The sequence below is a fragment of the Mustela lutreola genome, chromosome 10 (assembly GCF_030435805.1).
Source record: "Mustela lutreola isolate mMusLut2 chromosome 10, mMusLut2.pri, whole genome shotgun sequence".
Lineage (NCBI taxonomy): Eukaryota > Metazoa > Chordata > Mammalia > Carnivora > Mustelidae > Mustela > Mustela lutreola.
In genome coordinates, this window is record NC_081299.1 from 85063073 (window position 1) to 85077726 (window position 14654).

Below are 14654 nucleotides of genomic sequence, written 5' to 3' on the forward strand. Positions count from 1 at the left end.
CGCTTAACCAACTGATCCACCCAGGCCCCCTGCAATTTTTGTTTTATGTTCTTTAAGAACAGGCAATCCTCAGAAACTTGGTGCATTATCTAGTGTGGAGCTCCTTAGTTCTCCTTTAATTCCATTGTCAGACTACTATAGTGCCTTCCCTGGGAGAGGGAGGCCAGCAGCAGCCAGGTACCTGCTCTGTTACTCTTTTCTGGGTTTCTCATCACTTCCACTGGCATGGTGAGCTGTTAGAAAGCTTTTCTGGAGGAACAAATCTCTAATATTTATATTTGGATGTTATTTATTTTGTCCACAAATAATATACAGAAGTAACAAATCAACATATAAAAATGGGATATAGAGTTTTGCATTGACGTGACAATTTTAGGAAATGCTCTGTATCGGTAAGCATTTCTGTAGAGGTTTGTGATTCTAAGTAATTAGCACCAAGAAGCTTCCTTATTATGCGATTTAACTGACAGTTGGCTGTGAGTAAATGATAAAGAACAGAAAGAGGGTGTTTGTTTGTTTCTGTTTGGTTTTCATGAACAGATGTATCATCTGACTACAACCTCATATTAATGCGTCTTTCACCCAGTGACTTGAAAAACCTTCAAAAACATTCATTAGCAGATACTTTGATGAGGTTAGCAGGCTTTCAACCTCATACTCCTACCTTTTTAGTCTAAAGACATCCATGAAAATCACATCTCTTTACATTACCCATAGGCCTCTCTACAGTGGAAAACAACTACAAATAACAGTGTCTTTCTAAGTCCCTGAGATGTAATTGGCCAAACAGATCCAGAATCTGTCTCTGTGCTCCACATATGGAAAGGGAAGAAACAGGAAGAAACTAGCATTTGCTGAACACTTGCTATTTCTTTCATTCTTTATTATACCTTGTGAACTAGTATTATTGCCCAGATCTCTAAATGCTTAATTGCTCCAGGATTCAGCCCTTGGTAACCCTGACTTTCTAAGAAATCCCATAAATACCAATTCCCAGATTTATTTCCTTTAAGATTTTACTTATTTGAGAGAGCAAGCACGAGTAGGGGGTCAGAGGTGGAGGAAGAGGGAGAAGCAGACTCCCCACTGGGCAGGAAGCACCATGCGGGGCTCAATCCCAGGATATAGGATCATGATCTGAGCAGAAGGCAGACACTTAACAGATTGAGCCACCCAGGTGCCCCACTAACTCCCAAATTTAAAATCAAACCCAGACTTCTCTGAGCTCCTGATTTTTTTTTTTAAAGATTTTATTTATTTATTTATTTGACAGACAGAGATCACAAGTAGGCAGAGAGGTAGGCAGAGAGAGAGGGAGAAGCAGGCTCCCCGCTGAGCAGAGAGTCCCATGTGGGGCTCGATCCCAGGACCCTGGGATCATGACCCGAGCTGAAGGCAGAGGCTTTAACCCACTGAGCCACCCAGGAGCCCCCTGATTTTTATATTTAGCTGTTTTCTCATGTCACCATTGACATAATTAATTAGTTAATTAATTAAAATTAATTATTAAAACTGGGCCCAGGACAAAATTTAGTCATGGCCTAATTAATTGTTAATTAATTTTCATTGACAAAATAGATGCTAAACAAATACTTTTGAATGAATGAATGAATTAATATAATGAGGCTTAGCAAGGTCTGCTGACTTTTCTAGGGTCACACAATAAGATAGAAGATGAACCAGTGTTTAAACCCTTGTCCATTGGTTCCACAGGTGAATCCTGCAGTCCAAGAGCTACTTGTAGCAATGATTTGAACAGCCTCATATTCTACTCAAAGGCTCCTCATTAGACTGTCTCAAACATGCTATTGTGTAAAGGACCCTGTGAAACAAGATGTAGAAGGAGAAAGAAACACAGCATATGGCAGAAAACTTTTAATAATTACATTAAAATAACACTTAACATCTGATATCAATCATATACATCACCTCTTCTTAGCTTCACCAAATTTCTGTATAAAGTAAGGCAGATACCATTTGCTCATTGTTTATGCTACAAAACCAAGTTTCAGGGAGGTTAAAGGAAATGGTTCTCAAAAGTGGTGAAGAGCAGAAACAAAGTCATCCCGATCTATCACTTTTAGTATAGACTTTTCCATTCTCCCAACCAACATGCATGCCCATAATTCCACTGATGGACAGACATGCTACAATGGATGGAGATAGACTTTTTTATAAAAATTAACTTAAATTCAATCAGTTAACATACAGTGCATCATTAGTTTCTAATATAGAGTTCAGATATCATCATCTATTGCATATAACACCAAATGTTCATTACATCATGTGCCCTCCTTAATGCCTATCATGCAGTTATCCCATCCCTGCAACCCTCACTTTGTTTCCTATAGTTAAGAGTCTCTTATGGTTTGTCTCCCTCTATGACTTCATGTTATTTTATTTTCCTCCCCTTCCCCGATGATCTTCTGCTTTGTTTCTTAAATTCCACATAGAAGTGAAACCATATGATAATTGTCTTTCTCTGATTGACTTATTTCACTTAGCATAATATCCCTCCAGTTCCATCCACATTGATGTAAATGGTGAGATATCAACTTTTTTGATGAATGAATAATATTCCCTTATATAATACACCACATCTTTATCCATCCATCAGTAGAAATCTGGGCTCTTTCCACAGTTTGGCTATTGTAGACATTGCTCCTATAAACACTGAGGTGCAGGTGCCCCTTCAGATCGCTACGTTTGTATCTCTGGGGTAAATACCTAGTAGTGCAATTGCTGGGTCATAGGGTAGCTCTATTTTTAATTTCTCAAGGAAACTTCATCCTGTTTTCTAGAGTGGCTGCACCAGCTTGCATTCCCACAAATAGTACAGGAGGGTTCCCCTTTCTCTGCATCCTCACCAACATTTGTTTTTTCCTGACTTGTTAATTTTAGCCATTCTGACAAGATTGAAGTGGTATCTCACTGTGGTTTCCCTGGTGCTGAGTGATGTTGAGATTTTTTTCTTGTGTCTGCTGGTCATTTTTGTATCTTCTTTGAAGAAATGTCTGTTCGTGTCTTCTGCCCATTTCTTGACGAGATCATTTGGGCTTTGGGTGCTGAATTTGATAAGTTCTTTATAGTTCTTGGATACTCGCCCTTTATCTTATAAGACATCTGCAAATACCTTCTCCCATTCAGTAAGTTGTCTTTTGGTTTTGTCAACTATTTCCTTTGCTGTGCAAAAGCTTTTTATCTTGATGAAGTTCCAGTAGTTCATTTTGCTTCTTTTTCTCTTCCTTTTTTTTTTTTTTTTTAGATTTTATTTATTTATTTGACAGACAGAGATTACAAGCAGGCAGAGAGGCAGGCAGAGAGAGGGGAGGAAGCAAGCTCCCTGCTGAGCAGAGAGCCCGATGCGGGGCTCAATCCCAGGACTCTGAGATCATGACCTGAGCCGAAGGCAGCAGCTTAACCCACTGAGCCACCCAGGTGCCCCACTTCCTTTGGAGATATGTCTAGCAAGAAGTTGCTACAGCCAGAGGTCATAGATGTTGCCTGTGTTCTCCTCTAGGATTTTTTATGGATTCCTGTCTCATATTTAGGTCTTTCATCCATTTTGAGTTTATCTTTGTGTATGGTGTAAGAAAATGGCCCAGTTTCATTCTTCTACATGTGGCTGTCCAATTTTTCCAATATCTTTGAAGAGACTTTTTTCCATTAGATATTCTTTCCTGCTTTGTTGAAGATCAGTTGACCATAAAGTTGAGAGTCCATTTCTGAGTTCTCTGTTCTGTTCCATTGATCTCTAGGATAACAATCACACCTCAGTAACTTCTAAGAAAACAAAAGTACTACATTTTACCTGGAGTTCTATGATATATGATAAATCTTCCTTAGTTACAAATAGCCAATCACCAATGGCCAGAGGCAGCAGGAAAGTCAGAATTTTGAAGCTCAAGCAATGAGTAGGAGAATAGTTAAGCAGACCATATCTTCATCTCTTACTGATGTGACAATAGCACAAGATTTTTGAACTCCCAGATCCATAATCATCTTAAAGAAGGAAGTCAAGAAAACTGACAATTACCATAGCAGATGTGAATACCCCTGGCTCTCACCTCCTGGACTAGTTGCTCTGCCTAATCAGCCATTCCCAGAGGCAGCTGACGTTGGAGTTTAGAGCATTTGGCTGAGAAACTATGCATATGTCGTGGTAGCCAAGGGTCAGCCTTACTAACTTTATGAGTGCCATGCCTGATGTTTTTATACAGGACAGAATTCATGACAACACACCCCGATGTTAACTTGAATCGGATATGCAGCTGCACTCTGGTCAAGATTCCAGCTCAAAATGTTTGTGACAGTCCAATATCAAATATCTGTTTCTTTGTCCTTATAAGTTCCCTTACATTTCATCAGGCTATGTGTGCTTTTTTTCCCCCCCTCCGGAAAATGTAATCTCTATAAACAGCAGCAACTGAGTCCACTACCCTAGGCTTTGTCCATTTCTCATGTCTCTGTTCCACTCATTATAATATGGCACAATTCTTGGGAAATTATAAAATTAAAAGGAGATGTCATTTCCAGTGATAGGATACACAGGGTTTCGAAGTGATAATTTTGATTATTAAATTAATTCTAAACATTATAGTCTTATGAAGTGTTGATTGGTTAGAAAAAAAAGTAATTATAATGCTTTCTCCAAATAATTTATATGAAGACTTAGGTAAGAAAATTGGTGAGCTACATAATAACTACCAATGAACCATTCCTTTTGGTTCAACTTTAAACTTAAGTCTCTTTATAAAAGAAATTTCTCTAATTATTTGGACATAACATTAGTAATTGCAATAAAGAAAATGAGGCAAGGTTCAAACACTTTACCTAAGAATTCCCTTTGTCAGAAAAATTTTTTGTTTCAACTTGATTTAAAAACTGTTAAATCAAAGTCAGGTGTCATATCCCTTATATGTAATAAATGTGGTGGTTGGTGTGATGCTATGTTCTTAAAAGGTACCCAGATATTTACATGCAGTATTCCAAGGAAAGTGTATATATGGAGAAAATATATTTGGGAACTCTGTAGTGCCTTAAGCAATGAAAAGCATATCTTTCTGTTGTCAGACTTGAGAAAGAAATCCAAGATCTTGAAAAGGCTGAGCTCCAAATCTCAACCAACGAAGAGGCAATTTTAAGGAAACTAAAATCAGTTGAAAGGACAACAGAAGATATAATAAAGGTGAGCATTAACATTTAAACTATGAGCTCCTCCCAGAATGAGTCCGCAAATAGTATATAATTCTTTAAACTATATCCACATTTAGAATTTATGTTTTAACTCTATTAATCACGGAGGATTCTTTTTTCTTATAGTCTGTGAAGGTGAAAAAGGAAGAAACATCAGAAGGTATGTTTCCAAACATCCTATTTTATGGCTAACTATGACATTTTTAAATAAACTCACAGAAATCTTTCTCATTATTATATATCCTAAATGTATTTTGAATTAATATTAATTTTACAGAGTCAATTGAAGACATCTATGCTAATATCCCTGACCTTCCAAAATCCTACGTGCCTTCCAGATTAAGGAAGGAAAGAAATGAAGGAATAGAAGATGATGAACAAAACAGAAAAGGTATATGAAAAATCTATATCCAAATGCGGGTTCTCAAATTCAGATTTTACAATGTCAGATATTAGCAACTTGCTAAGACATCTGATGCTTCAGGTGAAGCAATGGTCTATTTTACAAAGTTCCAAGAGTTATCTGAGTCACTTGCATTGGTAGGGATAAAGGGGTTACAGTATTTATGCAAACTAGGTAGAGGCAAAGAAGGTCAAGACTTGAAAGAGACAAACTTAAAAGCAAAGCTCCCCTGTTCAAAAATCTCTCTCCCCAAGTACTCCATCTCGTAGACACTCTCTTGGATTACTAAGGTCCTTTATGAAAATAAAAATATCACCTTGGAAACTTTAGATATGATTTACCCCCATGTGGGAGTGATTTTCATAAAACATACTTCAAAGCCTCCAGACAAAATGAAGGCTTGTCTGGGGGCAGGGTGGGAACCTTTGAAGTTTAGATTAGAAAAAGAAGCCACACTCCACAGGCAGGGAACAGTCATTCCTTTAAATATTCAACAGAATATTTAGTGACCATGTACTACATGGCAAGCTCAGTTCTTGCACTAGGAGTCCAGGAGTGGATAAAACAGCAACAATCTGTGCCCTCGTGGAGGTGGGTTGCAGTTTTAGTTGGGTAGTTAGGGAAGGCCAAGAACCACCAGGCTACTGAGGAGGAGGTATGGAATCTGAGATGGGTCCAGAAAGGGAGGTAGGAGGTCACAACAGAAGTAAGCACTGCCACATTGTCATTTGGCCCAGATTCCTATTGGTTCTTAAAACTCCAGTCATAAGGAATCTGCCTGGGCCATGAAGCAGAGCTCTACTACCCAGTGCTCTCCAGTTCAGTTGTTTTCAGTTCAGCTGATACCGCTCTATTGTCCCCACTACTTGAAATTTGGAGCAAAAGAAACAGAAAAAAAAAGGCAGAAGGAGAAGCACATGATTCTTACCTCCCTCCTCCCTCTTCAATAGCTGTTCTGCATTTAAACAAGCTTCCTGCTGTGGAAACTTTAGAACACTCCTCTATAATTTCAGTGGGCTACTGGCCCACACAGCAAGGATGTAACTTAACAAAATATACTGTGCTAGGCCTTTTACCTGTTGCAATGCCTAGTGCTACATATTCCTCCTAACTAAAAAAGAGGTCTGATTCCTCCCATTGAATAATGTAAGAGTATAATCTATCTGTCTTGTCAGATTTATTATTTATAAATAAAATACTTTTTGGTATATAATATTTTGAGCCTTACTGTTTGGAATCATCAGCTTCTCTTCTCCAATCAGCTTTTCAATCCCATTTCTCAGTCATCCCACGCATCGTTACGTAAAGACCTATGTCATTACCATGTTGGCCATTATACAACGAATGCAATTAAAAGTTGTAAAAACAGACAACAACATCTCACATAAAAGAATATCAAAGAGTATACTTAGCATAAAAACACACTGTGAAAGCAGGCTATACTTTTGAAGAGAAAATTTTAACTACATCAGAGATCAAATTTCTCTCTCAACAGCTTTGTATGCCATGGAAATTAAAGTTGAAAAAGACTTGAAAACTGGAGAAAGCACAGTCCTGTCTTCAATACCTCTCCCCTCAGATGACTTTAAAGGTACAGGAATAAAAGTTTACGACGATGGGCAAAAGTCAGTATATGCAGTAAGCTCTAATCATAGTGCAGCGTACAATGGCACCAATGGCCTGGCCCCAGTTGAGGTGGAGGAACTTTTGAGACAAGCCACAGAGAGAAACTCTAAATCCCCAACAGAGTATCATGAGCCTGTCTACGCCAATCCATTCTGCAGGCCTACGACTCCACAGAGGGAGAAGGTAACTCCTGGACCAAACTTTCAAGAAAGGATAAAGATGAAAGCTAATGGACTGGGTAATGATATGAATGAATCCGTAAACAATCTGGACAATGGGCTTTCAGAGGGGAGGGGCAACAGCTTCAATCATGTCAGCCCCGTTCGGCCCATACCTCAACCCCGATCAATGACTCAACGAGTTGAGGAGATGCCCCACACTCTACAAAGGAGGCTGATGACTCCTTGGGAAGAATCCAACACTATCCAGGACAAATATATGGCTTCTCCAGAGGCAAGACTGAGTCCCAGTGAAGCCCTAGCTGGAAAGTCAAAACACCAGGATTCTTCTCCTGCTTGCCAGGAGGATGAGGAAGATATTAGATATAATATCGTTCATTCCCTGCCTTCTGATATGGCTGATTCAGAACCTGTGACAATGATTTTCATGGGGTATCAGCAGGCAGAAGACAATGAAGAAGAAAAGAAGCTTCTGACAGGGTATGACGGGATCATCCATGCCGAGCTGGTTGTGATTGATGATGAGGAGGAGGGTGAAGGGGCCGCTGAGAAACCATCTTACCATCCTGTAGCTCCCTACAGCCAGGTTTACCAGCCTGCCACACCAACACCACTTCCTAGAAAGAGAGCAGAAGTTAATCCCTACGAAAACACAAACCACAAATCTCCCCACAAAAATTCCATATCCCGGAAAGAGCAAGAAGAAAGCTTGGGCAATCCAGTTCATTCTCCACTTGACGTTCAGATGGCTGGAGATGGGACTGAGGACCCATCCTTAACAGGTAATGAGAATGATAAGGCTTGCCACTGCTGTTTAATCATGTGACAACCTTCCTTTTGCCTTAACAAACCCTTTTGCTTTCAGCTTTTTTGACCATCTCATAGACTAATACAAGCTAAGGATTTGGGGTTTTTTAAATTCATGATGACCTGAATTATTGTCACTGTAACTAAAGTGATTAAGTCACTTGGAAAGATAGAAATGAAAAAAACAACTGTTGTCTTATTTGGATAGTGCAATAGTAATAGTAATCAATGGATTGACCTTAGAAACTTGAAATTTGTCTTCTGTCACAGTGTGGTACTGTTTGTGAATGTATTTGGATCACTAATATGTTGGATCATCTACATCACGCCTTTTCCCACCAGAAACTGATGCCAGCTAATTGTTTGTACCTTTTTGTTATTTAAACATCTTACCTAAGTTAACAAGTTGCCTTAATTTTGCAAGAAAAAAAATAAGAAACAAATTCTATTTTCAATGTGATATTTTATTACTTTGCTATATCTTGTTTCTCCCTACTTTCATAGTTTGAACTATGAAAGTAGTTTAAAGTTACTTTAAAAGTAAACTGACTTTATTAAAGTTAAACTAACTTCATTTCCTTAATTTTTCTACATTTTAAAGCAGAATGTCAATTTATTTTAATTATCTGTAACATTTATCTTTCCATAGTCTTCCTGAACTTAGCAATTTTTTCCATTTTCTACATACTCATATTTTTCATTCTCTATAGTTCTATAGCTATCTAGCTTGTTTAGCATTAAATGGAAAATAACACTTTTTCCTACAAAAGTGATAGCTCATTGGTTTAAATTCCTTATTACCACTTGGATATTGTATTCTACTCCTCACTTACAAAAAAAAAAAAAAAAGAAAGAACATTCTGACAAAATCAATTATAATAGCTGTACTTAACCTTAGCTAAAGACCAACATAAATTATCCAGACATACAGATTCTGGATGAATGGATGGGATGGTAAATTTTAAGTGTATCTAATGGAAGGATTCTTGTTAAATAGCAATAAATATCAAGACTCAGCTAATTCAGCAAGCAGAACTGGATAATTCTGTAGAAGTGTGGAAGTACTTGCACAGTTCAGGAAGGTTTCTTCTGCAACCCATAAGCTCAATTTGGGGCTGCCAATAATATAATTAAATTGACTTCTTCCATTCTTTTGGTTAGTTAAATTAGGCATACACTGAAATAATTACCTGAGGAATTTCTAACCTCTTGGCAAGTACACGGTTATCTTCCTCATAGTTGAGTGATGCATCCCCACAATGAAAACCTGCTAAAACTAAATGTTCCTCTCCGTTTTGAGAATGAATTTTGTTTGCTGATCAAATTTTGCATCTTAAATTCATTTTTAAAACAACAACACAGTAGACTTAGAAAAGAAAATCACACTGATTATGGTCAAGAGCAGTAATATTACCTACTATAAAACCTTCCATTTTTGAACTTGGATGTTAGTCACCTCCCACCGAATGCCCTTATTCCTTCTCCCCTACCCATGTCAACACATTTACCCCATAGAAAAAGACAGGAAGTGACTAACATTTCCAGACAACACTAATCATGCCACTGAACTAAAATAATGAAAACAGGAAGACCTTTTCCAGACCAAGTAACAATACAAAGTTCCGTACTATCAATCAAAGCATATTACAAACAGAATGCTCCAAATTCCTTGCCTTCCATCATGATATTGTTTTACAATCCTGTTTTCAAATTCAGTGCATGGATTACAGAGCTGATATTTTTCTAAGGGGTTTTTAAATAAGCGTATCATATTGACATATGCCCTCAGCCTCAGGAGGCATCCATATACATAGAACAGATAGCCACCTGTGCAGTTCAATTCCACAAGCACCATGTAGGTTAAGCGTCTCCCCCAACACCCCAAAAATGCTTTTTGATACTTGAAAATCCATCATCTCAATAAATTCCTTCATCCAAGCTTTAGGCCCCCTGCTAAAATATTCTTGGTAGGCATAATAAGTCTCTTAGAGTAAATGTTATGAAAGTCTTATATAACAGCAATTTTGAACTTGGAAAAGAGCACAAAAAAGGAAGAAAGAGGTTGAAAAGTGGAGCCTGGAAGTCCATATGTCTTAATCAAAACCTTTGAACAGGTTTAGACATGACAAGAAAATTCAGCAAAGTTATGTCCATCTGCTAATGTAAACGTAACAGGGTCATTTTCTAAAGTATAGGTCAATGCTGGGCACAGCCACCAATGAGTGGTCCCAGTAAGCTTTACTGGGATTTTACTACTATGCCCACCATATAGGCAGCTGGCTTTTTGGTAGTTAGTCCTCACCAACCTACTCTTGTATTCCTTCTAGCTCTATTCCCCCCTCTTAGATACATCTGCAGCATTTCAGGATGATAGAGGCAGGGAACCTCAGCTCCGAGGGATTCCTATGCTACTGGTGTTAAAACTGCGAACCTGTGGCAATCATTGGGAGCCAAGGAATGCTGAGAGTAAGGAGGCAAGCTCTCCTCCACCAAGTTCAACCAGCCAAAACTATGTGTCTGAATTGCTGTCGGGGAAGGAGATGAAGATCAGAAAAGAGCAGAAAGCAGAAATATAAAGAAGAGCTGATGGCCCAGGTTATTTACCTGCCACCCCTTCCTATTGCCAACATGCTCAGGCCCCAAACTTCTACATGAAACTCACACCATCTACCTGCCATAGGCCTAAAGAAAAAAATAGCAGACTCTAACACCCTAGAATTCATTTTCTTCCCTTAAGAAGTTGGACAGTGAGCTACTGCACACCCTCCTCCCAAGGATGTGCACATCTAGGATGTCCTTCAAGAACTTCAACGAATTGTCTATAGCACAAAGGCTGTGCCTGATTTACTGAATCTCAAATTGAGGAATAACTGTAAGGAATAACTGTCTTAAAGGAGACCTTTAAGGGGCGCTAGGGTGGCTCAGTGGGTTAAAGTTTCTCCCTTCAGCTTGGGTCATGATCCCAGGATCCTGGGATCAAGCCCCGCATCGGGCTCTCTGCTCAGCAGGGAGCCTGCTTCCTCCTCTCTCTCTCTGCCTGCTTGTGATCTCTGTCTGTCAAATAAATAAATAAAATCTTTTAAAAAAAAAAAAAAGAGAGAGAGAGACCTTTTAAAAGTCTCTTAAAATGGACTTTCCCCCACTCTCATTTTTGGCATGACCAAGGTGGAGGTCCATAAAATCCAAGAGTAGAAAACGTAAAGCCTTGCCTTTTGCCTTCAGTTCACCTCCTGCTGTGGAAGTATAGTCCTCTCCTCAGGCTCCACCATCCATCATCTCCCAGCAACAGAGACCATCCTCCTGGCTACAGAGTAAAGGACGTTCTCCCAGCTGGTCCTAAGTTCAAGGAAATATTCTTGACCCTGACCTTAGAAATGACCATTCCCCATAAGATTCCAGAGGAAAGAATGCTCCTTGACTTCATTTAAATGAAAATATTTCATATAAGTAGAATAACAACAACAGCAACAAATAATCATAGTCTTGTTACAGTATTGGATCCCCCATCCCTTCTCATATTTATGAAAAAGAGCACCTCAGAGAAGAGATCATTTCATTTGTTAATAGACAACTAATTAAATGGCTGGAAAATGAGGGAAAGAGCCTTCCCTTTTTTTAAATTTTTTTTCATTAAATGAAATCTTGCAATCAGTTAAACAGCTGGCTCTTGAGCCATATTTACACATGAATACAATGATCAGTGCCTTGAAAGCATCTTTCAACTTTTGGAACATGACCCAGGCAGCTATACTGATACCCTAAGTATTAAGGGCATGATACCAGAACATTGGAGGAGTATTACAAATTCTAAATCTATGTTTTAAAAAATGGTTTTTACATCATATTTATCATTAGCAGTGGCATATGCTCAAAAGATATATTGTCACTTGAAAGTATACCTGATGAAGACATAATTTTATAATCACTCCAGCTCTTATTAACTGGGTTCACATTTTTTCACTCACAAAGAAAAATGTTTTTATCATTCTGTATCCAAGGTTGGAGCCCCCAGGATAACCAAGTTTGATGACTTAAATTATAACCATGAATTAAAGTTTATGTCAATGACTTTTTTATTTTTAGTAGTGCATAGCTCAGAAATAGGAACAGAACATGGTCATTGATGTATAGGAATGTGTCTAAGGCTAATAGTACAATTGCACACTAATCCTATACTTACTCAACTTACGCTGTGTTTACCCTACTAATTTTTCTAATCTTTATAGAAATAGGTTCCTTCTAGTTCTGAACCTGCTTCAGCCCTAGTTAACCATAGCTTATTATTTCTACTATCTTTTTGTGCTACTAAAACAATGCTCACATTGTTGGATAAAATCATCTGAGGTATGTTTCAAACTTTCCTGCATTCTATGAAATGGTCATTTAGAGTGAAAACTAAAGCTCTCCTTTTATAACTCTCTATTGTTTTTTAAATTTTCAGCTTTAAGGATGAGAATGGCGAAACTGGGGAAAAAAGTTATCTGAGATGTGTATCATCATCTACCTAAACATCCTTTGAAGAAGAAACTAAGAAACGTTTGCCAACTTCTCTTCTCGGTATTTTGTTTCTTTTTTCCTGAGACTCCAAAAATTATAATTATAGCCATATTAAGCCATGTGAATAAGCAGTAGTCATCATTTGTGAAAAAAATCCCAAAAAAACTAGGGAGAACAAATGCTTAACTTTTCCAGTTACTTGACACAATTCAGTGCGGGGGGAGAAACCAGCATATTTTTATTGTATTGATACCAAAGCATTTCTAATAAGAGTGTGTTAAATTTAAGAATAAAGTTATTTAAAACAGCCTGACTATAGTCTCTTAACTGACATGGTAGTTTTGCTAATACAAAGATTGAAAGATCATAGGAAGCCATTGCAACCTCATCACAGAAATATTCATCTTCCACCCTAACAAGTAAACATGGTTTCCCAAATCTACAAGGCATTAAGACAACTGCACCCTCCTGCTAAGGACCAGTTTATTTGCTAGAGACTTCAAACTCTGCATCCATTTCAAAGGTGCATGCAATAATTAACCTCATATTTTGGGCCTAGGTTTGTAGTATCTTGATAGTGTTCATGACTTTTGTCCATAATAACTGACACATTGATTCTTCTTGAAATATTACCTTTTCTTTCATTTGGTTCAGTGTGACCTCCATGGTGCAATGACTGATTATGACCTAAGGCTATTAGATGGAGAACTTCCCATATTCTCAAAAAATACAAATCTAGTCTATGTTTGACCAATCCTTATAAACATGTTAGAAGCCTAATATTAAAACTTAGTAGGAATGCATACAGCGTCTCATTGCTAAGTGTTCTTGCCAAGATGTTAAATCCCGATTTGAAGAATATTCCCATGCCAGTTCTCTCCTACTCTACCTTATTGTACTGTCCTCCACCCAACACTCTCAAAATCCATCCTCACACACCTTCCCCTGGATCATGCCAGTGCATATTACACAGAAACCGCAAGTCCTTCAGTGAATAGTCTGTTTCCTCTCAGGGCAGAAACTGAATTTCTCTGGTGAAACTATAATGAGACCTTACCTCAGTTACTGGTGCGAAGGCAATGAGAGGTCAAAGAAGCAGATCCTGATGAGAACAAGCTTAACCCTGCCAAGCATCGACCTCAGGTGAATTGTTTGCATGGGGCAGCTGTTCTCTAGCAGGAGAGAGCTCCTCTCTCTGCTGGCCTGAAATCCGGGAAATCTGGAGGTTCAAATTTCAGAGACACTTTGACACAAATTCCCCTACCCCAGGTCCAGTGGTCCCACTCCTTCCCTTTCATGGCTCTGACTTTAGCATAAGTGACTCATCAAAATTGCAAATTCTTTTGTAGCTCTGCCATCCTGGTGATTAAAGCCTTGGCTTTTAGTTTTGATTGTGTGTACACAAATGTTGACTAGAACACTGCCTGGCACCTAGTAAGTGATCGATAAATGAATAAATAAATGAATGGTTCGGGAAGGAAAAGATGTGGTCTGCCCTGGGATGGAAGCGGGGGAAGGCCAGTCAGGGCGGCCGAAGTGAAAGTTGCTTTGTTTTGTTTTGTTAAGTTTTTGGTCTTTGTTTTGTTTTTTAAGATTTTATTTATTTATTTGTCAGAGAGAGAGCACAAGCAGGGGGAGCCGCAGACAGAGCAGGCAGACGGAGAAGCAGGCTCCCCACCCTGCAAGGAGCCCATGCAGGACTCCATCCCAGACCTGAGCCAAAGGCAGCGGCTTAACCGACCAAGCCACCCAGTCTTCCCGAAGTGAAACTGTATTATCCCACACACCAATTCACTGATTCCTGTGCTCAGTGAAGAAAGGAAAACCAGAAAACGGAAGTGAGGTGCCTTCTTGCGGCTCTTGCCTCACAGCGTCCCTCCAGCACCCTCTATCGGCAAAACCTAACGTTGCATCAATAGGCAAAGGAGAGCTGTTTACAGGGTCAA

The 14654-nt window shown here is 38.7% G+C and overlaps 1 protein-coding gene across 1 annotated transcript in view; it reads left to right on the forward strand.

The window, feature by feature from the left end:
- The window catches only part of PALMD (palmdelphin), a 51375-nt gene extending 38354 nt beyond the window's left edge, over positions 1–13021 (forward strand). Inside the window, exons 4-8 of the mRNA XM_059136265.1 lie at positions 5074–5188; positions 5323–5356; positions 5474–5587; positions 7095–8186; positions 12653–13021. Of these exons, the coding sequence (XP_058992248.1) occupies positions 5074–5188; positions 5323–5356; positions 5474–5587; positions 7095–8186; positions 12653–12696 (1399 nt within the window). The 3' untranslated portion in view covers positions 12697–13021. The remainder of the gene's footprint in view (positions 1–5073; positions 5189–5322; positions 5357–5473; positions 5588–7094; positions 8187–12652) is intronic.
- Positions 13022–14654: the final 1633 nt, after the last annotated feature.